The following is a 25,380-nucleotide window of genomic DNA, read 5'->3' as shown; positions in this document are numbered from 1 at the left end:
GGCATGCCAGCATGGCCAGGAGTCAGGCCAGCCTTGCTCCCCCTGACAGCACATTTGGCCGACTCGTCCGTGCCCTTTGCTCTTTACCGTTCAACACACATGCCAGCCGGTTCAAATCCGTCCACCACACAACAGCTCTGCTGCTCAGCAAGTGCTGACGGCAGCGTTTTGGATGATGCGGATAAGACGGCAAGCTTTTGGACAAGCGTCAGCAGATCGGGACGGCATACAAGTGAAACCCAACTCCCCGCCTAGCCCGAGCTCCAAAGCTTGGTCTCGACGCCGCTTGGCCTCGACGACTCCGTCACCGGCGGTGGAGAGTCTTGACGCCGTGCATCAGCGGTGTGCGTCAGGAACCGCAGCATTGTGCCACCCGGCGCTGGCGCACTGGATCAGACTACGGTCCTCCGGGCTGATGATGCTGAGCCCAGCCCCAAGTGGATGCGGCCGTCATCAGCTCATGCAGAGCCTGCGTCGCTCCGGCTAGTCCAGGACCGCCCCCGGACCATCTTTGCCAAATCAGGTGCGCCCGCTGCCGCCTGGCGTCTGCCTCCTCAGAGCGGTTGGGAATGCCCCAAAGGAGAGAAAAAAACAAAGCCGCCATGGCACCTGGCCGCCGAAGACCTGCAGCTGGGCCCTCGCAGCCTTAGCTTTGCTGCATTTCTGGTCCTTGCTTTGCATGCGTACGCAATCCCTCCCTCCCATTCGACATCACCCTCCTCTTCCGATCCCTCTGCCTCTCGGCCTGTTTGGGTAACGCGGGATTGGGGAAGGGTGCGGGATACACATGTGCAAAGGGCATTTTTGTTTCAGGCTCGCGGTTGACGTTATCTCCTAAGCCTGGTGACCTCGCGCTGCTCCTCCCTCGCGTATCCCTCGCCCACCCGCCCTCGGAGTCGCTTCCGCGGGGCTTTTGTTTCATGGTGACTTGTCGCCTCCGTCCAGACCCTTCCATGTCTGCCCCCGCCTTCGTCTGTTGGGCGCTGTGATTCGACCAACTGCCAGGCTCAGCCCTGCCACCACTCCGCTGCTGGTAGATCCATGTATTGTTGGCTACCCAGTCTGCTGGTAACCCCCATCTCTTGTCTCCTGCACCCTTCCGCTTCTGTGCGGACCTGCTCCTCCCAGCTTTTGGATCGGCTGAGGTCGATTATAAGCGCCCAATAACCCTACCCACACCCCAGCCTTCCTTGCCCACTGACTCGACTTGTCCGTCCATCCTCCTTGTCTGATAACCACCTTGCGAACTGCCTTCCCTCTGGGCTCTCTGCTCTGACCCGCACGTCCGCCTGATACCTAATCTACTCTGTGTCTTCCTGACATCGTCTCGTGCGAGCACCCTCCGCCTTGTTCCCCTGTCGGCGATGTCCCGATGATGGAGTTTACCAAAGGCCACTGGGCAGCGGCCCTGCTTGGCCTGCTCTGGCCTCTGTGCGTCCTTGGTCATGTGCCAGTCGTCAACTCCACGACCCAGCCCGATGCCGAATTCTGGCCCGGGTTGGGAGTGCTGCAGCAGTCCATCCCGGGCGTCGCCGCCCTATCCAAGTTCACACCAGAGGCCGCCAACGTGCTGTCGCGGCGAGACTGCCTCCCGAACGGAACCAACTACTGCTTTGGCAATAGTGTCAACTACTGCCTGGGATGCGGTGTCTGCTGCCAAGCCTCGGGTCGTTTCTGCTGCGCCGCGGGAAGCGTTTGTTGTGGTGGCTCGTGCTGTGCTGCTGGACAGACCTGTAGCAATGGTCTTTGTTTTGCCAAAATGTACGTCTCGAGGCCTGCGGAAGTTCGGAGTGGCGATGAGTACTGGCAAACGGGGTGCTAACTGGTGAGAATCACAACAGGGTGACTGCGACCGTCAAGCGCCAAAGTACAATTACTCGTCTGGCCACAAGAGTCGACACTGTATTCCTGGCCGTGATCGAGACTTCGATAGTAAACTCGGTAGTTGATGTGACCATCTCGAGTCTGGCAGCAACTCAGACAGAGGTCACAGTGGTCACGGCAACCATCATGGCCAGAAGATCGGTTCCTTCCCTAATGGACCCCGAACCAGTCAGCTCCAAGGGGCTATGGGCCCTCGCGCGCAGGAAACTTCACCTCCCGGAGCTAGCCTTCCCGAGACCAGGCTTGGCCCGTCGCCAAGAACCAAGCAGGGCAGCGGCCGGAGCCAGCACCTCTACGACCACAATAACAGATGTGGAAGTCTATACAACCGTCAATGTTATTGTTGTTGCTACTACCACTGCCTCCACTACTACGGTGCTTTCTACTGTGGTTAGGACGCGTACCAGGTGCGTACATATATATTCGTAGCTCTTGCGATTCCATTGAAGCGGTCTTCTACGACCAGAGTCGGGACTCGCGCTGACAAGGCCAACAGAGTTCTGGACGCCCAGACGACGGTCAGCATGACATCTACGACGACCCTCATTTCCTTGCGCCCGGTCACGTCTGCGTCAACCCAGCAAGCTCCGGATCCTGTACTGCCCCCTCTTTCTCCCGCGACGACATCCGACAATCAGCAAGGACAAACCGGATCTGCCGCGCCTGTTGCCCCCGTTATATCGCAAAACAGCTCGACTCCACTCTCGACCCCGGCTATTATTGGTATCGCTGTGGGCTCGGCGGTGTTCGCTGGTCTAGTTGCTCTTGCTGTCTACCTTGTGATGGTGTGCCGGGCCCGCCGGCGACGCAGAGAAGCAGAATATGAAGATGCGTACTACGGCCTTACACCCGACGGAGTTACGTATGGAGGCTATAGCGGTGGCGCCGCCGCTGCCACGGCGATGCGCCAACCCCGGATCCCCAGCCTGGCCCCCATCTCTTCGCGCTTCACCCCTGGCTTCGTGGCACGTCACCATCGGACCAGCTCCGGCTTCACGGGCACCACGGCCGTGACCTCGAGCGCCCATGGAAGCAGCTCTGCCGGCGGCGTGGTGGCCGGGGCCAAGAAGGACGGCAAGACCAGCGTCGTCGAGCTCGGGGATACCGGCCGCGTCGAGATGGATGGCGAAGGCGTCTCGAGGCTGTCCGAGATTGGAAGCGACAACGCCATGACGCCATCACCCCTCTCGGCCTCTCCCGAGAACAGGATTGACGCGGCCTCTTCCCCCGACTCGATGCGCAGCCCACCCGTAGCACCGTTGCGCTTATCCTCCGGGCTACCTCGGCCCAAACAGGGGTTTTTCTATCGTGACTACTGAGGACTTTTGTCCTACATTCGCTTTTAACTCCTCTTCTTTTCATTTTTAGCTTCACCATAGATACCCTCGCTTTGCGTTTCTCATTTCCCCTCGGGATCCTTGCATTTTAATGTACATACAATTTTACACGGGCTTCCTCGCTTTACGCCCCCATACGAGTTGACGACTTTTTATTTTTTCACGCGACAAGACGGTCTTGGGTAGAGGAATAGGCGTCAGGTACTTTGGGCTACTAGGGAGGCTAAGATTCGGCAGGTAGACATTCGTTACAGCATAGGTGGGCATCATAACATTCGTTCGCAGATTCCGGGTTTACTCTAGTATTGTCACCGGGCTCTAGAGCTCATGCACATGTGGAAACAGCGTGCGCGCCTCGCCAGTCTATGCTAGGCCAAGGCCAAATACGCCTTATATTACCTCTATCGTCTGCGCTAGCTAACTCCCTAGATCGATGTATTTATAGATTCGCCCTTGTTGTCTCTAGTTAAGTACGTACTTGTCGACACCTGCCGAGTCTCACGTACCGTTGATATAGACACGATCGCCCACCATTATGGTCGGGCGCTGTGACTCCCTCGTCATGGCGTGATCGCTGCCAGGCATGTTATTCAGAGCCATGTGCACGCCAAAGAAAACCTTGCCCTCGGACCTCCTGGTCTTGGAGAGGGTCGCAAAAGGCTCGTCCCCCTTGCGGGCTGTCTCCTGGTCAATGCACACCATCTGACAACGCCTGCACGCGCCGAGCATGGTGAATGACTGCGATCCGATCCTCAGGGTCTTCCAGTCGTCCTCCTGGTATTCCCGCTGATCGCTACCAGCGCGAGCGTCGCTCGGAGCGGTGGCGGCACCCAGCACGACGTTGGCCCTGAATGCCGATGAGGAGACCGCGACGCCTCCCCGAGCCTCGATCTCGTGGTTGAGCGCACGAACGCTTGCGAGGTTGATGGCCAGGATCGGGCTCTCGTTTGATAGCAGAATAGGCCGCTGCCTGGTATCTGGATCCGAGTCCGGCGGCGAGGGCGGAGCAGGGCGCTCCTGCAAGTCGTAGGCAGCGGCCGCAACACTTGACACCATCTCCGACATGCCATGCGACGCTTCCTGGTGCTTCTGGATGCGCGCTTTCGCGTAGCGCCTCCCGCCGCTGCCGTGGCCGCCAGGCGGAAATCGCGCCAGCACGCATGGGACACCCAGGGCGGTCGAGAAGAAGGTGTTGACCGCGTCGGATGTGTAGTACTGCGCCGTCACCTTGTCGCCGCCCACGCGCGACGGCGCGGAGAGGGCGGAGCCGTCTCGGAACATGGACGGGTCATGAGATAGGGGGATCGAGATTTCCCCCGACACACCCTGGGGCAGCTCCCCGCAGTAGCGAATGCGCAGCACGCCACGGTCAAAGTCGACGACTGGCCTGATGAGAGCCATTTTCGGATATCGCTTCTGGCTGAGAGCGTAGCCAGCGCCTTGATGCAACAAGCACCACTCCCTGTCCCAGGCAAGACCCTCTGGCCTAATCTCCCACGCCACGCCGGCTGGTATTGGATATGCGCCGCAGCTCTTGATGGGGAATATTGCCAAGCTATGAACAAAAAGCTGGGGTCCGCCCTCCGCGGAGGCCACAGCACGGGGGCGGGCGATTTCAAGGAGCGTGGACAATGTGGTTTTATCCTGAAAAAATTCAGCGACAAATTCGACAAATGTGTCTATGTCAGATATTGTGCTCATGGCGCCGAGGCTGGCCCGGATGACGCCCGTCGGCTTGCCAGACATTATGTCGTTGTCCGTTCCACACCGGAACCCGGACGAGAGGTTTCTCTTCATCTCCCACGGCTCGAGCTGTAGTGCCGCCGCAATGCCTCCCGGATTGCAGACCCCGCCGGTGCGGACGTGGATTTTGCGCAGGATAGCGAGCTTCTCAAACTCGACGAGGCTGAGCCATGCTCCCGAGGCATTACGAATGTTGAAGGCGACGATCGGCCCGCTGCTAGCCGTGCTGCCGCCAGGCTGCACCTCGGGGCGCGATGAGTACATGATACAGACCGGGGAATCTGTTGTCTCGTGCCTCAGAGATTCTAGTCCGGCGTGCAGCCTCTGGGCGAGGAATGTGGTGTGTGATGCAACGGCGCTCATGGACCCGTATAGACGGTAATGGACGGTCATGGCGACGTCCAGGGCGACGATGCTGTGAATCGGCAGGGTGCCATCCTCGAGCCGCTCGTAGAGGAAATGTGTCTTCGGGGCATGCCACTGTTCCTTGATGCTGACCACCATGTCGACTGTGCCTCCTCCAAAATATCGCCGCGAGTCAAAGACGTCTTGGGCCTGTTTTCGAATAAGCAGTGCGCCAAGGTCTGGGAATCCAAATATCTTGTAGAAACTCAGCACCACGAAATCAGGGGCATCTTCGGAACCCCCAAGATCCAGCTGAGAGCTCGACACCAGGGAGGCGGCGTCTAAGAGAGTGAACACTTTCATACCTCCACTAGATAGTGCCCTTCTCACCCCGCCTGCCCAAGATAGCGGCGAGCGGCTACCATCGAAGTTAGACTGCGCTGAGTACGCGAAAAGCGTCGAGTATGCTTGGTCATCCTGACAGGCCGGAGCTGTGCTCGGGTTCGAAAGCAGGGGCTCAACCGCAGAGTCTTCAAGGCAGCAGCTGCTCTGTGCCTCCTCCCGAACGCCTACAAGGCTCGTGTGGGACGACTGATGGTAGATATAGCGAAACCCACCCGGTAACGCCCTGAAGGCTTCCGCAACGAGCTTTGTTGCGGATGTGGCGTTGGCTGTGAAGACTAAATCGAACTGCGCCGGGTCCGCCCCTAAAAACTGTAATGCGCGGAGGCGGACGTCCTCGATGCGGGAGGTCGACCGTTGGGAGGAGCTCGAAGCCGAGTGCGGGTTGCCGTAGAGATTACTAGTCAAGTCCCTGGAGAAGTCATTGAGTAGAGACACGGGGTACAGCGTAGTGCCAGCGTGGTCCAGGTAGACAGAGTCTAGATCAGTAAGTGGTGTTCCAGCACGTCAGCAACCATCTGTCGAACCAAAGCCACACACGCCCCTCGACATACCCCTCAGCATCGGGAATTCTGACTTAATAAGTCGCTCCACATCAGCGTTATAGCGCGCGCCTGGTGCCTCCGCTGTCGCCATTTTGGCAGAGCTTTTAGATACTCGCGCGGATCTGACCGAGCAATGGCGAGGGTGGAAGTGTCCTGTGGACCGCCAAGTCGTCAAGCAGGACGGAACAGCAGGCGGGGACGGCGATATAAATAAAGGGGGATGGGACAGCCGGCTGGTAGCATCATTGTTGGTGGTTGATGGGGGCAGGACGTGCTGGCCGTGTGAATGAGACCGAAGCAGCCCGATAGTAGTGGTGCAACAAAGCAATCACAATCAGTAACTGTTTGCACAGTAACTCTCCCAAGCCTCCGCCCGCTTCGGCCACCGTCGGCTTCGGGAAGGGAGTGGAGCAATACAGGTAGCTAAGCAGGGAGTGGGTGTGGGGTTCCTGGCCTTTGCTGATTGAGGATCATGTGACGACAGTGGTCACGTGCAAAACACAGTCGACAGGGGTTTAAATTGAGCGCGTGCCAAGCCGTCAGTGGAATGCAGCGGGTCGTGCGTAATTGAAACGCGCTCTTCGCGTCCCCAAGTCGCGAAAGGCCTTCTCCCCGCGCGACAAGCTCGTGCTATCCCAGCGGGGCGCGTGCTGTGGACCTGCCAAGCAACAATGGCCCTGCTCTAGGCGACGCTCCATGGAGACGGTTTTGTCAAGAGCCTTCGTCGATTCTGTGCACAATGATTTTATGACATTGCTCATCGATCCTTCTCACCTTCTCGCCCGCTGCCATTTTTGCATCTTGCCTGCTGCTTTGGACTTTGCTTTTGTTTTCTTCTTCGTACTTGCCAATCCGTTCCGTGATACCTTCCATCTTGTTGTCGTTTCCCTTGGCCACTGCGAGACTCGCTCATCTAATCATAATGGCGTCGACTTCCCTCGGGAAACGAACGCGGAGCTCCGTGGCGGACCTGGGTAAGAGCCATCAATCGCTTGACCCCAAAGCTGGGATGCGAAGGAAGGCGTGCCTGCTAACCCGTTCCTGTCCAGATACCGGCCTCGTTCCCATCAAGAGAACACGGGGCAAGACCCGAATTTCGTCGTTGCTCAACGACGAGAACATCGACCCTCTCTACCCAACCACCGAGGACCGGGACGAGCCCGAAATCATCATCTCTCCGGCCAAGAGCACACGCTCTCACTGTTAGTAGACCTGGTGTTTGGCCATGTTTACCGAGGCTCCTTACTCACCCACAGCTTGTTATCGACCGTACAGACGGCATTCCCCTAACACCGCAAACACCCCGATTCCGCGATGCGCTTTCCACAACTCCAACCACTCCCCGGCATCGGGTCATGTCAGTTGGCAAGGTTTCTAGGAGGTTGACCCCGAGGACGCCCGCAACGCCCGCCGCATCCCAAACCATCTACCACCTGGCACGACAGCTCTTCTCGCGAAGCAATGACCCCGGCCAGCTGATTGGGCGAGACAACGAACGGGAACGGCTCGAGGACTTCCTCGCTCGCTGCACGAGTGCAGCCCCTGGTGGTTGTCTCTACGTCAGCGGCCCGCCTGGTACCGGCAAGAGCGCGATGGTGAACTCGGTGACGGACGAGCTGGCCTCGACGACGTCGGTTCGAAAGGCCTATATCAACTGCATGAGCATCAAGTCGTCTACGGACCTCTACGTCACTCTCCTGGACCTCCTTGGCTCGACCTCGGGTGCTTTGGAGAGCGATCCGGCTGCCGCATTGCAAACTCTTTTCCTTCCAAAGAAGAAGAAGAACCCGGAGACGTACCTCGTGGTTCTGGATGAGATCGACCACATTCTCACGTTAGATCTCGAGAGCCTGTACAAGGTCTTCGAGTGGTCTTTGCAGAAGTCGTCGCGCCTCGTGCTGGTCGGAATCGCGAATGCTCTGGATCTTACCGACCGTTTCCTTCCGAGGCTCAAATCGAGGAACCTGAAGCCTGAGCTCCTCCCGTTTCTCCCGTACACGGCACCCCAGATCAAGGCCATCATCACAAAGAGGCTAAAGAGTCTGGTCCCGAGCAACAGCGCGACCCCCGACATGGTGCCCTTCTTCCATCCAGCGGCCATCGAGTTGTGCTCGCGCAAGGTGTCGAGCCAGACTGGAGATTTGCGCAAGGCATACGAGATTCTGCGGCGGGCGCTTGACCTTGTCGAGGCCGAGACCAAACGCAAACTTGAGGACGAAGCGAGGGATAAGATCCTACAGATGACGCCATCAAAGAAGCCGCTTGGCGAGAGCCCCAGTAACACGACTTCTCCGTCCAAGACGGACTCGAGAAGGACTGTTCCCGGCGAGCTCGCCGCCTCGCTGCGGGCTCTGACGGTTGAGAATGCCCCGCGCGTGAGCATTGGCCATCTCAACAAGATTACGGCGGCGGTGTTCGGCAATGGGGCGAACCAGCGGATCAAGAGCTTGAACCTCCAGCAGAAGGCTGCATTGTGCTCCCTCATGGCCATCGAGAAGAGGAACAAGGCTACTGTGGCATCCGCAACCCCGATTACACCTTCCAAGGCTCGGGTAACGGCACCGACCATCAGGGCCCTCTACGACACATACTCGATCCTCTGCAAGCGAGACTCGCTGCTGCACGCTCTGTCTAGCGCCGAGTTCCGTGAGGTTGTCGGGAGCTTGGAGACTCTGTCTCTGATCACAGCGGTCGATGGGAAGACGGGGTCGTTTGCGGTCCTGCAGACACCCAGCAAAAAGGGCAGAAAGGCCACTTTTGGCAGCGGAGACGAGAGGCAGGTGGCCAGCTGTGTGGGCGAGAAGGAGGTAGAGCAGGGCATTGAAGGGCTCGGCTCCGACATCTTGCGAATCATCTTGAGCGGCGAGGCTTTGGATTAGAGCGACTCTTTTGTTTGGGTATAGGGGATTCTGAGCTCAGGGACTGTATGGTAAGGCGCATTGTCCAAGGAGCCGCCAGGAGGCCGAGTGTAGTCTCGTGTTCCGCAGAGCGGGTCCAGCCGCGCTCGTTGGTGTACCTGTCACCTGATTTTTGTTCGTTGGGGGTTCTCGGGCTTGCATAGCATGATGGACATTGGGCCGGCATATGACTGGGAGTTTTACTGTTTGAATAGACGCGTCATGGTGACAATCCAACTGTGGGAGATCAAGGCATGCTCGAGTGTCTACTTCTGGTGAGACTGACGATCGTGTGCAAGAGGTTTCACCGATTTTGTCTAGCACACGTCACCATTATGTTGTTTGCTGCACGTCTAGCTACCGTTTTAACATCGGCCATTTCCCGACAGGTGCTCCTTGCTTCATGGTTCACGCGGGATGGGCATGGCATCGTTGCGTACCGCTGAACCTTGCCAAAAATTGACAACATCTACACAGGCAGAGATCCAGGCCCTGGGTCAACAGGGAGACATCTGCCTCTTGCGTTTCCCTCCACAGTCGTGCCAGCCGCACAACCCTGCCCTCAGGTCGAGTCTCGCCATCTGCGCGGAAGCCTGCAGTCAAGCTGTCCAGAAAACCTGATCAAAGAAGCCCTAAATCACCCCAATAGGGAAAAGGTTCTCGTGAACATGCAAATACTCCATGCACCTGGCTACATCGGGAGCCGCCACTTGGCGTCCACCTACAGCATGCCCCCATGCTGCATGGAAACGCAGGCGGTGCCCCCCCATTGTTTTCATCAGGTCATATGTGCATCGCACCCGCAGTGGACGTGTGGCTGATTGGGTCTCCCCCCCGTGGCCGGCCTCCGTCCAAGAAGAGGAGCCAAGCTGATCCTTCCGTGGAACGTTGGCGTCCGCTGGCGTAGGCCGCGCAGGTGGGCGCGAGAAGCTTAGCGGCGGAGCGGTCGCTCACGTCCAGTCGGGTGTTAGCCGTTCCCAACTGGGCCTTGGCCTGTTGGTGACTGCGGGTGGTTTTACTGCAGGAAAGTACAGATGGCTCACTTGGACGGGGAAGCGAGGGGAGGAAATGAAAAGAAGAAGAAAATAAAAATAAAAGTGATATGGCCGTGCCAGGCTCGGGGTGCAAAAGTCCGGTCCCGTTCCCGCGCCAAACAAGATTTTAGCGTTGCCGCGTTTGCAAAGCTTAACTGCGGGGTGTGGACTTTTGATCTCGATTCTCGACCAAACAAAAGGCGGCTCCGCTGGAAGGCTTCTCTGGTTCTATGACATAATAAGTGCTGCACGCGTCACCTACTTAGTAGATGGCAGGTATGCCGTCGCCAAGTCGGCGGGGGATTCCGGTCTAGTGAATGTCGGTACTCGGCACTCTTTTGTTTTGGCACCTTCTGAAGGGTGTGTTCAGGCAGAGCCCGAGGCTGGGGGGCTCTATTCGGGGCACGTTTGGCCGGAATGCCGTCTTCATCCCGCAGCCCTGTTGTCGTTTCATCTAGGCGTCAGCTCAAAATGTAAGGGTTTCTCCCGGAGGTTTCTGACGATGGACGTTGGTTCAGGGCCACCGTGCCCAAAAAGTCAAATGGATAAAACTTTCAAACAGACGAAGCCCGTGGGCGTGAAACCGCGCAAGTCTCTGGCTTTTGCCTTTTGCTGGCGTCGACAAACTCTTCCAAGATCAACGCCCAGAGTGGCGCGATGCGTCTAGCGAAAGAATGGTGCCAGCCTACCTATACTTGGAGAGGCGTGGGTGCCGCGTCCTATCCGACATGGCAAGAATTTAGCCGGACGAAAAATACCTGCCCATATACCCAGGCAGTTGCTCCGTTGAAATATCAAAATCAGTCCCCCACCCCACCTCGCCCCTGACAACATGCGGTTCCTCGCGCACGCGGTGGCCACCCTGGCCGCAGCCCCGAGCGCGGTACACGCCAAGGCGGCGCTGTTGCCCCGCGTGGTCCTGTCCGCCGTCGACGCAGCGACGCCGTTGTTCAGCCCGCCGGCCGACGTGCCCGTCGTCGCGGTCGGGGGCCAGGATGCGGCCGCGTGGACGGTGCTGGTGGCAGGCCCCGGCGTCACGCAGACGGTGCCGGTGTCGGGCCCGGCCGTTACAAGTACGGTACTGGTGTCGGGCCCAACGATTACACGTACGGTGGCCGGCTCGTCGGATACAATAACACGAACGGTGGCCGGCTCGGTGGATACGATGACGGCGTACCGCACCGTCGTGGCCAACACCACGGCCACGTGGCCCGATCCCGACAGCAGCTTCGGCTTCTTCGTCGGCACGAAGACGGTGACAGCGCCCGCTGAAATCGTGACCGCTGTCCTGGCTGTCACCAAGACCAAAGACGGCAGCAGCAGCCGCGACAACAGGCCCACCGCCGTCGCCAGCACGTCCGGGTCCTGGTGCTGCCTCGAGGGCTGGCGGCCCAAGGAGGAGTGGGTGGGCGACCGGCACATGGTGGCGAACGTATGGACCAGGGGCTGGGGCGACGAGCGCGACGGATGCCATAAGGGAATGCTGGACAACCTGCACGGGCTGCGCGGCAGCCTGAACATGGTGTGGAAGTGCCGGGTTGACGCGCGGCGGCGGCGGGGCGCGCGCCCAGTTCAGCTTCGTCACCGTCCGTGGCAGCAAGCCCGTCACCGACATCATCCGGCGCGCGTCGCCCAACGGCGCCGACGAGGGGGTCGAGTGCCGCCTGGGCTGCCCGCCCGAGCAGCTGTGGGACTGGACCAAGAGCGAGTGGCTATAGTGTGTGTGTGTGTGTGTGTGTGTGTGTGTGTGGTGGGTGTGTTTGATGGGGAATCGTGGGATTTTGGTTCTCAAGTCGTGCTGGCTGTCCGTGGATTTGGATGGTCCGATCCGCGACCTGAAGCTTGGGTGCCATGTGTTGTCCATGTGCGGCCCGAGTAGCGGGCAGATGGTTAAAATAATGATAATAAAAAATACCCTTTTGGAATCCCTTTTCTCTTTCTTTTCCCCTCAGTGTCCTACAAAAGGTTAACCCCATGTCCGCAAACCTCACGAAGCACGATGCTTAGGAGTTGTCTGCCGTGTAGTCTCGGACTCAGCTAGAGACAGAAGCGGAAGTAAGGCGTGGTGGTGCTAGCACGATGGCGAGGGGCGGGCCGCCTTCTGCCGACGCTGCCGGTCCTGGCGCTCCATCCAGTCGCTCGAGACGCTGCTCGTGCTCCAGCCGGGGACAGAGACGTCCTCGTCGTCACCGCCGGCGTCGGAAGCGGGTCCGGACGCCACGCTGCTGAGACCGCGGTCGAGTGTGGGTGATTTAGCTCGGCTTGCCAGCCATAACGCGTTCCCGGCTGGCACATACAAACTGTGATGGTGACGGCAGTTCGTTGTCATCCAGTTTCGCGGGCAGCTGCCGCACGTAATGGCATCGTAAAGGTACTAAACGGGCAAACTAGTGGCGAAGACGATGTGAGACCGGTTGCAGCAGAACCAGCGAGGGTGCTGACACCACAAGGTCCGGCCCAACGCACCCCCCTATACCCCGTCCGCCTAGCGCCATCCTACCCCACGCTATCACCGCCCCCACAAGAAGTGGTTGGTGTTGCGGCTAGTGTCATGGATGAAGTTATCACGGTGAAGGGTAAACAAAAGGGTTTTGTGGGGTGCGGGTGCATCGTGCCCCCCATAGTAAAGCCAACCCGCGATTGACGTCGTGTCAAGGCGCATCCAGGCTACAAAGTCGCGCCGATACCGTGCCGCATTTCGGGCCGCCGGCCGGGATTTTACTCGCGTCGGAAACGACGAAAAAAATTCGATTCGTCGGCATACTGCCGGGTACAGTGCTCCTAGCGCCTATAAGCATTAACGTCGAGTGCCAGAGGAAGCGGCCGTACACCCTTTCCTAAGCACCAGCAAAAACTAAAAGGCTCTGAATGTTGATTCTGCCAAAACCACGCTGGCGCAGCAGTGCCCGCCCACGATGAAATGGGAACTCGGCCACGACCATGATGCTGACGTCCTCGGCACCGATACCAGCTTCATCTAATAGCCGTAGGACCGCACAAAGCGTCTCCCCGGTGGCAAGCACATCGTCCACCACCACCACCGACGCGCCTCTGGGAATCAAATCTCGGCCTATCTCGTACCTATTCTTTGGATCGTTGGATGCCAAAGATGAGATATTTGATGGGGACTTGACGGTGGAAACAGTAGGTGGGGGGAGTTTGCCGGCCCGACGAATCAGCGCCAAGGGTACATCAACCCGCGATGCCAACGCCGATGCAAAGACAAAGCCGCCGGCCTCGCAACACGCCACCGCATCGACTTTAGCCCAGTCACCGGTGAAATGAGTTCGTAGCAAAGACGCGCACAGGGCCAGCCCACCCGGCTGCTGAGAGATGCCGAGTACATGGCGGAACTCGATACCCGGGTGTGGAAAGCTGGGTATCGAGCGCACCATGTTGGCCAGTCGCTGCAAGTCCTCGTGAAAAAAAGGAATCAGGTACTGTTCAGCGAATCTTTTTGCCGACTCGTCTCCGGTCGTGCCGTTGTCGAAGATGAGACTGGGGTGGTAGTCCAAGGCATTGTTGCCGTTTATGTTGTCGTCGCCATCGACATCACCGCCGTGGCATCCTCGCCGAACTCGCCGTGTCTCTTCGCTAGCATTGACGCGAACTTCGAGCAGTCTGCTGTCTGGCACCAAATGCGACAAGGCTGCAACCGGCGCTTCGTCTCTCATCCCCGTAACTAACAGTACGTCGACATCCACGGCGGCATGTACCACATCCAGAAAATGCTCCTCTGGCAGCCGAGGTCGTTGCCGTACCTGAGCGCGGAAAAATGTATCCAACGCCGGCCGGTGTTGCTCCTTGTACGCCCGGTCCCGAAGCAGGCGATTTATGTCGGCATGAGTAGCCGCGGCATATTCTCGCTTGATCGCATCGCTAATGCTGACTGCGCGCGCCGAGAGACCTTTATGGGTACATGTAGTGAACACGGAGACCCAGATGTCGGCGCAATAGTCTTTGCCGGCGCAGCTTTCTCCCGTGACAAGAACGATGAGCTTCTGTTCCGTCGGCGCTTTCGGGAGTGGGCAGGCGTAAGCCAGCACATTGTGCGGGTCCGCCTTGTGTTTCACACGGGCTAGGCGCGGCCGGTTTGGTCCAAAAGCCTTGGCCGCCAGCGCGGCGTCTCTAGGGTCCGGCCCGAGGTCGGCGCCGTAAGCTCCGCAACTCAGGGGCAATAAGTCCATGGCGACGTCGTAAACCCACGACACGGCAGCCCGAGCGGCTTCCGTTCCATCTTGATCGCGGGGCCAGACACCAGTAATCACGCAGGCAAACTCCCACTCTCGGCAGCCAAAGGCAGTGACCTCAGCCCCCACTTCGCCGACCGCTCCGCCACCTTGCAGCAGATGGAGATAGCACAGTGGCGATGGACGGCTTTCAACGGCGGCCACCAAGATGTCGGCGATGCGAACCGCTCCGATATGTTTCAAGAATAAACACCGCTTGAACGCGGAGGTCTTGCCGCCGCCGTGCCCTCCGTGCATCCCAGACATGTACATCTCGGCCTCGAACACACCAACGCCGTCCATAGCCTTGAAATTGTCTTCTAGTCCCAAATTTGTACCCACGGCCGTAGGTGTGGGTGTGGGCGTCGGGGTTTCGATAGTAGGCCTTGTCGTGGAAGATTCGAACAGAGTCACGCCAAGATGCAGCCGGCCGGTGTCCCAGTACAGATACGCGTCTGCAGAACGATTCCCGGGGAGCTTCCTGGCGATGAACTCGTCAAAATTGCTGAGCCTGAGCCGTGCCTCGAGTCTGTCGGCGAGCGGAACAACCCAGTTTCGAACCGAGTAGGTCGGAGCCTCGTAAGCCTTGAACGTAACGCTGATCACGATGCCAACGTTGGTCCCGGCGCCTTTTATCGCCCACAATAGATCGATTTCGTTTTCCGGGCGGACGGCACCAATCGGGCAGTGTTGACTTGGTACACTGCCAAGGCAGAGGACCCGGCCAGAGTCGACGCTGACCATCACGGCACCGATGATGGCGTCACACGTGAGCCCGTGCAACCTAGTCAGGTGGCCAATGCCGCCCTGAAGCCACAACCCCGCGCCGACACTTGGGCGGGATCCCAGGGGCACTGTTAGGCCCGCCGCCATGGTCTTTTGAACGATATCCCCGGTCTTGGAGCCGGCCTCGGCGACGACCAAGGGACCGGAATTGGAACCGGACCCTCCTCCATCTTCCCCGAGAATGTGTACCTGGTCGAAGGCGCTCATTTCGATAGAGACAACATTGGGCCAGAGACAGTGGCCGCTGTGGCCTCCACCGACGACAGTCAGGTTGACCCCGTGCTTCAGAGCCCATCGAACGCACTGCTGGACATGTCGAACCTCGGTCGGCCTGATAATCGAAGCGGGACGGTGGAGGCGAGCCTGCCGGTTTTTAACCGTCTTGTCCCTCTTCCCCAATGGCACCTGCACTATCAGCTCCGGCAACCTGGTCGCATGTTGGGTAAAGGTAGCCATGACGTTCGGCGAGCTGAACAAGAGATGGTCTGGATGGGTTTCCTCACGACGACCCAAGGCGCGGCACACCTCGCGCCACTCAACTCGGAGAGTTTTGTCGACGTCCATATCCTGCATGACGAACCCCGCGATGAAAGGGGTAAAATAGTCCAATACCTCGTCGTCATTTGCCACACAAACGGCCCCGGTGGGGAAAGAAGCCGTTCGGTGGCACACCAAGCCGTCGAGATCCAGAGTCCCTTCGCGGTGGAAAACTACCACCATTCCGCCTTCTGGCCGCTCAATAAGCATGTCCAGCGCCCGTTCGATGAACTTTCGTTTGGGCTTCATGCCGTACATGCTGTGGCAGAACAGGATGATGTCGAATTTTTCGTCTTCGTCGCTCGCGCCCGTACCGGTACCGCTTCCTGTATTGCTGTCCAGAACGAAAGGGCTTCGATGGATGTCGGGCGGTCTTTCCAGACAGGGTAGTGGGGACTCCGTCCCCGATGTAGAGCGAAGCCATTCTTCCAATCTTGTAGCAAACAAGCCGTTAGGCTCAAATGCAGCGTATCTCCCGAACTTCCGTCTCAGATGGCCGGGCAGATATCCAAATATGCTCTTCGGGCCGGGTCCGATTTCTAGAGCAGAGACATGAGCGCGCGAGTTGAAGAGTGGCTCAAGCAGCTGAGATAGTTGAGGAATAATGAAGTCCCGGTACGTCATCCAGCCCGAGCCCCGAGTCAAGATATCGAAGCCAGCGCTGTATTGTGAATCAGACAACGACTGCTTCGGGGACGCCACCGTCGCCGCGGCTTTCTGCCCAAGGGCCCGCTTTAGAGAGTCGAGAGTGGTCATGTCCCTTCAGCACGTTGTGTATCTCGCGCTAGTATCAGTGGGACAGCCAGGCGGTCAGACCACGCGTGATCGAGGAGCTGGGTGAGAGTTACGGCTGCAATTGCCAGGTAGCCTTGGCCAGCATATATGTACGCCAGAACAGGAGAATGATGGGTGAGCTTTCCTGGTGGGGTCCATGGATTGGGCATTTCTACCATGTAGCGTTAGTCGGTCCGGCTCTCCGCTGCAACGAGACGAATCCGTTCACTGGACTAACTGGCCGGGCGTACCGGAAAGTGCATGCCGCGTTAGTGGGGCCGGTGCCGGTGGGCCAGCCGCGTTAACGAGGCCGGTGGGCCTGCCGCGTTAGTGAGGCCGGTGGGCCTGCCGCGTTAGTGAGGCCGGTGGGCCAGCCGCGTCAGTGAGGGGAACGAAAACCCGAAACGCCCAATGCGAGAGGCGCCGGTCAGAAGGGCCGTCCGGCATCCCAACGCTACCGTATCGACTTTGATAGATATGCCTACAGAACCAACCAGAGTATCAAGACTGCCAAGGTGCAGGAGTCTTTAATGGCGGTGGCAGTAAGCTGCAGCCGCCTACTTAGGCAAGCCAATGCGCAGAGGCTGGAAATTGCAATAAGATCGGCTTCTTGGTCGCCAGTGCAGTACAGCAGCGGAGACTTCTCCAACGAAGCAAACTACGAGCTCCCCCAGCCGATGCTGTTAACACTTAATTAAACTTCCCCCGGAGTGGCTTAATTGTTATTATATCATCCGACCTGGGCCGAAAGATCGAAGAACCCAGAATGTCGCCCACTCCGTCGATTAACAGTGATGGGAAGCCCCAGAACGGTGATGTTGCGGAATTAGGCAGGGAAGCGACAAGGAGGAAGGACGAGTCCCGTAGGGACGACGCCAGCGACCGAACGAAGCGGCGACATCGCATGGGCAAGGCTGCCAGAGACCCGAGGGATGAGCCGGAATCCTCGAGGCCCACAAAGGTGTTGAAATCGGATGGAAAGGAGACGAGATCGCCGACTCCGATGATAGACTTTGATGGTTTGAGTCGGCCTAGTACGTCTTACTTGTGCTTTTCCAGCTCCTCCACGGCAGCGACTTGAAATTGTTCCTGTTTAGGCATCGGAACTCGGGCAAGACTTGAAGAGTCTCCCGAGCAAGGCGCAGAACGACTCGCCAAGATGCGCGGTGCGGTGCGGACCATCCTCGAATGCGTCGGCGAAAACCCCGATCGACCGGGCCTCCTCGATACCCCGAAACGATACGCCAATGCAATCATGTACTTTACGAACGGCTATCAGCAGAACGTCCGAAACGTTGTCAACGACGCCATCTTCCACGAGGGGCACAACGAGATGGTCGTTGTCAAGGACATTGAGATTTTCAGCATGTGCGAGCACCACATGGTACCGTTCACGGGGAAGATGCACATCGGCTACATCCCATACCACTCCGTCATCGGCATTTCGAAGCTGTCCCGAATCGCCGAAATGTTCAGCCGGCGCCTGCAAATCCAGGAGAGACTGACCAAGGAGGTTGCAAACGCCATTATGGAAGTGCTCCAACCGCAGGGTGTAGCCGTGGTCATGGAATCGAGTCATCTATGTATGGTGATGCGGGGCGTGGAGAAGTCGACGGCGACAACTATCACTAGCTGCGTGCTAGGCTGTTTCGAGAAGAAGGAGAAGACTAGGAATGAGTTCCTGGGCTTTGTTGGCGTCAACAGGCGATAATAAAACCGGACGACCCCCACCACGATTGGGGGGATGCGGAACATGGAGACTGTAACACGGACGGGAGCCGGCGGATTCCACAGCAATTCCAACTTTCACGATGACCATATTGAAGGGGAATCGTTGGAGGGCGGCTAGGTCATGTTAGGCTAAACTAGGTTTATTTATCGTCTTGTAGCGAGTGCTGTCCCACTCTCACCTCCCTGGGGTTATCAAACGTGCTAGCGACTACCAGATGAAACTATATACACGTCTAGCCTGCTGACTCTCGTTACGGTAGCGAGAAAAAGAAGCCTACTAGCTGAAGCCTGCCGGGAGCGGTAACTTAATCTCGGCATTATTACGATATTCGACGACACCAAGACGCGGGGCCATTCCCGGCCAATTGGTCAGCGCGCAGTCGTCGTGTGTGCCCGGTCCCTCATACAAGTAACCCCGTTGCGCCTACTAGTGTGATGTCAACAACGAACACGCCTCTGCTAGGCAGGCGGATCTGGGGAAGCTCCAGCGGTCTGGGAGGGTAGGGGGACCTCACAACCTCCCAGGAGTCTTGGGCGGGCGGGCGCACAGTATGGTGACAAGCATCCGTTGTGCCATTGGGGCCTGCTGCGCCAGATGGTGCCGAAAACTAGAGAGAGTGGCTAAATTAGGCTTTCTCGTCCCGCCGCTCTAGCGACTGCTCTTGGATTGAGAAGGAGTGCACGGAGTGCCGCGAGAGTGGTCAGCGAAAGTTGGAAATGGACGGAGGGTCGGTGGAGCCCGGGCGCGTGGAACTTGGAGACGACCGGGCGCGACAGCCGGAGCGCGCGGCTTTCCTAGGTGGTGGCCGTGACGGCGCTCGGAAGCAGCCCCACCCGCCGGCTGATAAGTGGCAGATTAGAGGGCTCAAATGTCCGTGGGAAAACAACTGAACGCGCCCAGCCGCACTCTTTACTCGGAGAGAGTCCGGCAACCGTCACAAGGACGGGAGTGTCGGCGCCTCTGGCCTCCATAAGGAGGACGGGCGGCGGGCCAGACTGGCTTGACCTCGGCCATGTGGATTTCCAAGAACAAAGGCCGCTAAAAATGATTGGTCAGGCTTAACCCAAACCCACACATCGAATGGTCGCGGCCTGCGAACCTACCAATTCTTAGCGTTGTGCTGTTAGTGGGTCGACGTCAAACCCCGATAACAATCTGTTCGGGCCAAACCCCGTCACCGTGGAGGGTCGGCTATTCAGCGCCAGCTGGCAGGCGGGGAGGTGGTCCGGCCAATCTTCCTGTGCGAAGGTAACTGCGCAGCGTAAATACTGTTGTACTTCTTGGTTCGCGCTCTGTGCCCCCGTCAGTCTGGGGGTGATATGCTGTGGATAAGAGCTGCTCGATCGGGTAGCGATACATCGATTTGGCGGGATTTTCTATGGTGAAAAATGTATCTGGGTACGTAGCTTAATTAGGAAGGATCCACCGCACTAGTGTTTGTGATCCCTGGAACCTGTAGGCAGTTTTCGGGATGAAACGAAACTCTCGTGACCGCCCGTCGCCATTGGCCTTGGACAGACGAAAGGTCACCGTCTGCCTTGATCCTTGATGGCTTGCTGCTGGTGATGGCAGCGCCAATATGGGCTGACGCTCAGGAGAATGCCATTTCCCATGTTCTGGACAGCGTGATGCGTCTGCTTTCCCAGCTAGACAAGCATGGAGCATGGAAATGCAATATTACGCAGCATGGCGCAGTTTTGGTGGCGGGAGAAATAGAGAGAAAAAAAACCAAAGGATTAGGGGATTACGCGTACCAGGGTTGATACAGTGCAGAAACAGGGAAGGCCATGATGGGAAGTGTGGGCAGACGCTGCAGAGGCTGCTTTCTCTTCCCACCCACTCACCACACTCACTAACAAAAGTGTCTGCAGAATGGATGGAACCCACCTGGGATCCGTCGGATCCATGCTCTTGCATCTGCGATCGTGGCAATGCTGCCTGCCGCGTGGGCATCGCGGACCCCATGCTTGTTCAGTGTAGGCCACTGGGCCGACATTGCCGCATACGGACTAACGTACACGGTACACAAAATGGCTTAGGCCCTGTGCCTGCGGTATGGATGGCCCTGCAGCCGCTGCGCCTGCTGCTGTTACGAACCACCGTGCCCGCGTTTTATCTCCCCCAACCGGCCCCGCCCCCCTTTTTCGAGCCCAGTCCCCTCTCCCCTCCTAGAGTCCTCCACCATAATTTCCAAACACTCTGTCCCCCCCGTTCCCGAAAACAAGACCTCTTGGCAGGCCAAGCTTCGTCGCCCTCCTATTTTGGCTTGGCGTGCATCGATGCTGCCACGAGCCATTCATTCGCCACGACTCGCCCTTGTCTGCTGCTCCGGCGCTGTTCCACTGCGATTGAGATACCCATCGTGAGCTGTGCCTGAAGATTCCGATCCCGACCTCGCTCGACCTGCCTGCCCTGCGCTTCTGCCGCGCCGACACGACGACGGCCGCCAGCCAGCCTGTCTGCCCGCGGCCGAGGACGCACTACCACCCGCCCGCCCACCCGCCTGTCGCCGTCGCCACTATCCCGCCACCACCGCTGCTCTCCCTCCGCTACTGTGCGATCGAGTAGCACGCCGCATCCAACGCCACTCCCTCGTCGGCTAATCGGCATCTGCCGCTGCCTTCCTTGGCCACTTGCAGAGTCGTCATTCTCGACGACGACGCAACAACGACGGTACACCTCAAGCGCCTGCACTACCCCATCAGCACACCGATGTGTCCTCGACCTACGTGACCTAACTCGATCCATGACGCGCCAGGAGTTCTTGTGGCTGTTTATTCTATATTGATTTTCTCGAGTTTTCGTTTGTCCTATTCTCTTTTTCTCCTCTCTTGACCCTGTACGACATCGACACGACACGACACCACTTTACCCGTCTCCGCGTTCTGCCTCCTACGTCGCCGCTGCGCATCCCGTAATACCTGTTGTCCGGCGCGCGGCCTCGAGGCCTTGTATGTTTGGTGCATTTTGCTGCCCATTCCACGCGCAACTCCGCCCTCTTGCCGCTGTTGGCCACTGCCTCCTCCCCGCGCGGACCCCGACACGTCGTCGATCGGCGGGTCGGCCGCATGCCATCATACACGCCCTCGACGCCGACACCGCCCCGCCCGGGTCGCCTCGTCTCCCAAGACGTCCCCGTCCATCATTGTGGCCTGCAGCCAAGCGAAGCCCAGACTCACCGGCCCCCCGCCGGGACAACCTCACAGCAACCCAGGGGCGTCGTCCGGGCCCAGTGCAGCATAGATGGGCGCCAACTCGGCATCACGCCACCGTCCTCCGTCGCTCGAAGACACGCCCTCTGGCCGCTCCTTCTTCTCCCGCATATCCCTGCTCTCCCGCTCACGAACACGCCACCTGAACGATTTCTACATCCGCCCCGCCGAGCCGCACCGAAAGTACGCCGCAGGAGACCACGTCACTGGTGCTGTCTTCTTGACGGTCCTCAAGCCGATCCGCATCACACACCTCACTGTCACTCTCCACGGCTTCGTCAAGGTTTTCAAGAGTCCCAACGCTTCTCAAGACCCTCCCGTTAATCCTGCCCTGGTCGAGTCGGGAATAACCGGCCGGATACGATATTTTGGAAATGGCCACGCGTCGCTTTTCCAGGACGAGCAGGTTCTCAGCGCCGACGGCAAACTCGAGGCGGGGCGCTACGAATTTAACTTTGATCTCGTATTCCCTTCCAAGGGTCTTCCAAGCAGCATAGATGTACGCCCCCTTTCTTCCTCGCATAAAATTTGCCAAGCTCAGCCTCGATCCTCCGGGGTGGGCAATTCGTGGCTTCGAATTAACATGATGGTGTATAGTTCGAGCGGGGCACAATATCATATCTTATCACGGCCACATTGACACGACCCAACACCATATCACCTACTATCACTTGCGAGCGCAAAGTCTGCCTTGTCGAGCAGGTCGATATTGGCACTCTCCCGCTTCCGCGCCCGCGCACCATCTCCCTCGAACCGATATCGAAAGGGCCAAGGAGGAGACGGCCCGACAGACCACCGGGCCATGACAGGGGGTCTATCGCCGTCTCAGACACGAACGATGCCGCGCAGTCAGACTTGAAATCGTCCAGGGGGCCGGAAAGCGTCGCCGATGGATCTGTGATGGCTGCCCATGAGGCTGCAGGGCAGGAATCGCGCTCTGTTCCCCGAAGTCCAACCCGCGTTGATATCCCGGATATGACCAGCGAAGTGAGCGCTGAAACCATGATGAGTGGCAGTACGGGTGCCGGGTACAGAGTCAGCGACCCTGTGACGAGTTCCTCGTCGGCCGGCTCTCAGGTAGGAGCGAGGACCCCTACGCCAGACGAGAAGACCATCACTGCCAGCATCGAGATGCTCAAGGGTGGTTTCTTGCCTGGCGACTTCATCCCCGTCAAAGTGTGCGTCCACCACATTAAGAGGATAAAGAGCGTCCACGGAGTCATTGCGACATTGTACAGACAAGGCAGGATCGACTCGGCACCGCCAATATCTCTCTTCACTGACCTGTCTAAGGAAGAGATCCGTCGGCTCGAGAAGGAGGAGTACTTCCCGCGGTCCAAGACGGGACTGAGTGGGCTGTCGCTGTCGTCAGCCGGCTCATGCAGTGTTTTCCGCAAAGACCTGTCGCAAGCATTTGGCCCCCTGATAATCGATCCGGTGTCCCTCGAGGCGAGCGTCACCATCTCGGTCAGGGTGCCCGAGGACGTGTTTCCAACAATCAAGGGGGTTCCAGGGGAGCTCATCAGCTTCAAATACCAATTGGAAGTTATAGTCGATCTGGGTGGCAAGCTCGCCAGCCAGATCCAGTCTGGCCAGGGCGGCCCGTCTGGGGCGCCTGCCCCGGTTGCTGCCGTCAGGAATCCGTACGAACACGGCTCGAGCATGACTATGGGGCAATGGGGTGCCAGTATCATCGACACGGACCAGCTCCGGAGGCAGAAGGGTGTTATATCCGTGGTTTTCGAAGTGCCTGTCGGCACGTTGGACTCTAGTCGACAAAGACCTCGGGGTTCGCTTCGACCTAAGCTGGAGCGCGAACAAGCCTACGAGACCCCATCGCTGTCACCCCAGCCGATGGTGGCAGTTGTTTACGGGTCAGACGAAAAGCGGAGGACTGCGGAGGATGAGGTGGAGGATGAGAGGTACTCTAATTACCGGGACGGCGATGGCATGGCACCGCCAATCATCGACGAATACGCACCGAGTCCGCACTACACGGCCCGGAACGCGCAATCACATCCAGCCCCTGTCTACATACCGCCCCCGAATGTGCCAGTCGAGGCGGGACTTTCGGAAAAGGAGCGGATACGGCGCGCAGAGCAAAGACTTCTACCGAGCCAGCCATCTGCCGCGGAGTCCTCCTCCTCAGCGGCGCCTGCTGCTGCCGCTGCGCCCGCGGAGGATGATCTGTACGATGTCGAGGACCAGAGTCACAGGCAAGACGTATCGGTACCTTCGGGGCCGAGCGCGCCGACGCTGGAAGACTTGGAGCCAGGTGCGGCGTCTGGTTCGGGCGAAGACAAGCTGGAACGAGAACGCCAGCGACTGCTTGCCGAAGCAAGCGCACCACCGGAATTCCCAGAAGACTATGACGCGGGGCCATCGGCTCCGCCCATCAGCGCCACGGCTCCGGTGCTGGAACTGGAGCTCGGGCCGTCTGCGCCAATGTTCGCGGAGGACGACGAGTTGGACTACGGCTCATCATACACCTACCACGAGCGCGCATTCGCGAGTCACTCTGGCCATCATCATGGCCTGCCCCTGGCGCGTGCGGCGACGGCGCCTGTCGAGCCTCTGCCGCGATACCAACGATAGTTTCATGGATTGTGTCACATGTTTGGTTTGCATTTCTTAGTCCGCGGTGCGAATATGTCCAAAATCTGGTTTTAGCATGGGGTTTGGGTTCTTCATAAACAAAAGGGAGAGCGGTTCTTTCTAAGCGGGTTGGCGCAGCGCATGCATACTCATGCCCATTTTATGGAGCATTCTGGGAGTTGGTTGGTTTGCTCGCCTTGATTAACGTGATGGATTTTTATGGGCGGGGATATACCTGGGCACGTTGTCTATATATGAATGAGGAAGTACATAAACCCGAGCTGCTACCTAGATATGTATCTACCACCTACGTATCTAGGGCGCACTGGACAGTATTGTATTTAATTGCGTCGGCTGCTTCACAGCAGCGCGGGGCGTTCAATCTCATCTTTTCCGCATCTTCTTGGGAATGGCAAGGCCGGTTATGACAATAACAGACGAGCGGCACGTCCCTGCTGCCCAGAGGCCCAGCAGACCCCGCCAGGCACGCACTGGACAGCGTCAAAGGAGCCGTTGTCAAACGTCTTCCAGGTCCGGCCCCCGTCGTACGTGACGTCGGAGCCGGTAGGCCCCACGGCGACGGCGACGCCGCAGCGGCCGGGGACCCACGAGACGGCGGAGCGGTAGCCGCCGGGGAATACGACTGAGGCCTGCCAGACGCGGCCGCCGTCGGTCGAGAAGGATGCGGTGCCGTCGGCCGCGCCGGGGCGGGTGTAGTCGCCGCCCACGGCGACGCCGGCGCCGTCGGCGGACCGGAACTGCACCGAGAAGACGCCCCCGCCCGCGGCGCCCGGGATGGTGGTGTTGAAGGCCTCCCATCGGCGGCGGGCGCCGTCGTCGTCGCCCCCGTTGCGGAAGACGCGGCCGGGCCGGCCGGCCACGCCGCCCGTGGCGGCGAACAGGGCGCGCCCGTCGGCAGAGGCGGTCAGGCAGGTGCCGCTGGCGGCGAAGCCGGCCTCGCCCGGCCAGGTCTCGGGCATGCCGCCGGCGGTGTGGTCGACGAGGGTCCAGGACTCGCCGCCGTCCGACGTCTCGACCAGGCGCAGGCGGCCGTCGACGGGGTCGCTGACGGCGAAGCCGCGCGAGGCGGACGCGAAGGCGAGGCAGTTGAAGAAGGCGCGGGGCTCATCGTTGGTGAAGGCCAGGCGCCAGGCGTTGTTGCTGTTGCCGCCGCCGGCGTCGGTCGTGGCGTAGACGCGGGAGCTGCCGCCCTCGCCGACGGAGAGGACGACGGCGCGGTCGGCGGAGAAGGCCTCGACGTCGCGGAACTCGAGCGACGCGGCGTCGGCCGGCGGGAGGGCGGCGGGGCCGACGGACTGCCAGGTGGC

The 25,380-nt window shown here is 59.0% G+C and overlaps 9 protein-coding genes across 9 annotated transcripts; 6 read left to right on the top strand and 3 right to left on the bottom strand.

Moving 5' to 3' along the window:
• Positions 1-505: 505 nt before the first annotated feature.
• On the top strand, positions 506-3,559 carry GGTG_01558 (hypothetical protein). The gene is made up of 3 exons (XM_009219325.1): positions 506-1,761; positions 1,842-2,291; positions 2,381-3,559. Exons 1-3 carry the CDS (start codon positions 1,373-1,375, stop codon positions 3,201-3,203), a joined length of 1,662 nt encoding a protein of 553 aa, XP_009217589.1. The 5' UTR covers positions 506-1,372; the 3' UTR covers positions 3,204-3,559.
• GGTG_01557 (molybdenum cofactor sulfurase) lies at positions 3,484-6,644 on the bottom strand. The gene is made up of 2 exons (XM_009219324.1): positions 6,266-6,644; positions 3,484-6,190 (listed from the first exon to the last, which is right to left on the bottom strand). Exons 1-2 carry the CDS (start codon positions 6,345-6,347, stop codon positions 3,720-3,722), a joined length of 2,553 nt encoding a protein of 850 aa, XP_009217588.1. The 5' UTR covers positions 6,348-6,644; the 3' UTR covers positions 3,484-3,719.
• Positions 6,645-6,793: 149 nt separating this feature from the next.
• Positions 6,794-9,440, top strand: GGTG_01556 (cell division control protein 18). The gene is made up of 3 exons (XM_009219323.1): positions 6,794-7,230; positions 7,306-7,458; positions 7,532-9,440. Exons 1-3 carry the CDS (start codon positions 7,179-7,181, stop codon positions 9,133-9,135), a joined length of 1,809 nt encoding a protein of 602 aa, XP_009217587.1. The 5' UTR covers positions 6,794-7,178; the 3' UTR covers positions 9,136-9,440.
• Positions 9,441-11,019: 1,579 nt separating this feature from the next.
• GGTG_01555 (hypothetical protein) lies at positions 11,020-11,905 on the top strand (the record flags this gene model as incomplete). Its single annotated transcript, XM_009219322.1, has 2 exons — positions 11,020-11,709; positions 11,759-11,905. The coding sequence occupies 2 exons, from the start codon at positions 11,020-11,022 to the stop codon at positions 11,903-11,905; spliced, it is 837 nt and encodes a 278-aa protein (XP_009217586.1).
• A 994-nt stretch (positions 11,906-12,899) lies between these two features.
• Positions 12,900-16,567, bottom strand: GGTG_01554 (hypothetical protein). The gene has a single exon (XM_009219321.1). It carries the CDS (start codon positions 16,493-16,495, stop codon positions 13,025-13,027), a length of 3,471 nt encoding a protein of 1,156 aa, XP_009217585.1. The 5' UTR covers positions 16,496-16,567; the 3' UTR covers positions 12,900-13,024.
• A 416-nt stretch (positions 16,568-16,983) lies between these two features.
• GGTG_01553 (hypothetical protein) lies at positions 16,984-18,447 on the top strand. The gene is made up of 2 exons (XM_009219320.1): positions 16,984-17,547; positions 17,611-18,447. The coding sequence occupies exons 1-2, from the start codon at positions 17,280-17,282 to the stop codon at positions 18,222-18,224; spliced, it is 882 nt and encodes a 293-aa protein (XP_009217584.1). The 5' UTR covers positions 16,984-17,279; the 3' UTR covers positions 18,225-18,447.
• Positions 18,448-18,961: 514 nt separating this feature from the next.
• GGTG_01552 (hypothetical protein) lies at positions 18,962-19,135 on the top strand (the record flags this gene model as incomplete). Its single annotated transcript, XM_009219319.1, has 1 exon — positions 18,962-19,135. The coding sequence occupies one exon, from the start codon at positions 18,962-18,964 to the stop codon at positions 19,133-19,135; it is 174 nt and encodes a 57-aa protein (XP_009217583.1).
• A 1,293-nt stretch (positions 19,136-20,428) lies between these two features.
• On the top strand, positions 20,429-24,421 carry GGTG_01551 (pH-response regulator protein palF/RIM8). Its single transcript, XM_009219318.1, has 2 exons — positions 20,429-21,956; positions 22,055-24,421. Exons 1-2 carry the CDS (start codon positions 21,489-21,491, stop codon positions 24,050-24,052), a joined length of 2,466 nt encoding a protein of 821 aa, XP_009217582.1. The 5' UTR covers positions 20,429-21,488; the 3' UTR covers positions 24,053-24,421.
• GGTG_01550 (hypothetical protein) lies at positions 24,238-25,380 on the bottom strand. The gene has a single exon (XM_009219317.1). The coding sequence runs from the start codon at positions 25,030-25,032 to the stop codon at positions 24,475-24,477; it is 558 nt and encodes a 185-aa protein (XP_009217581.1). The 5' UTR covers positions 25,033-25,380; the 3' UTR covers positions 24,238-24,474.

This window comes from Gaeumannomyces tritici (genome assembly GCF_000145635.1).
Source record: "Gaeumannomyces tritici R3-111a-1 unplaced genomic scaffold supercont2.1, whole genome shotgun sequence".
In the NCBI taxonomy this organism is placed as follows: Eukaryota; Fungi; Ascomycota; class Sordariomycetes; order Magnaporthales; family Magnaporthaceae; genus Gaeumannomyces; species Gaeumannomyces tritici.
This window is presented reverse-complemented; position numbering and strand designations above follow the sequence as displayed.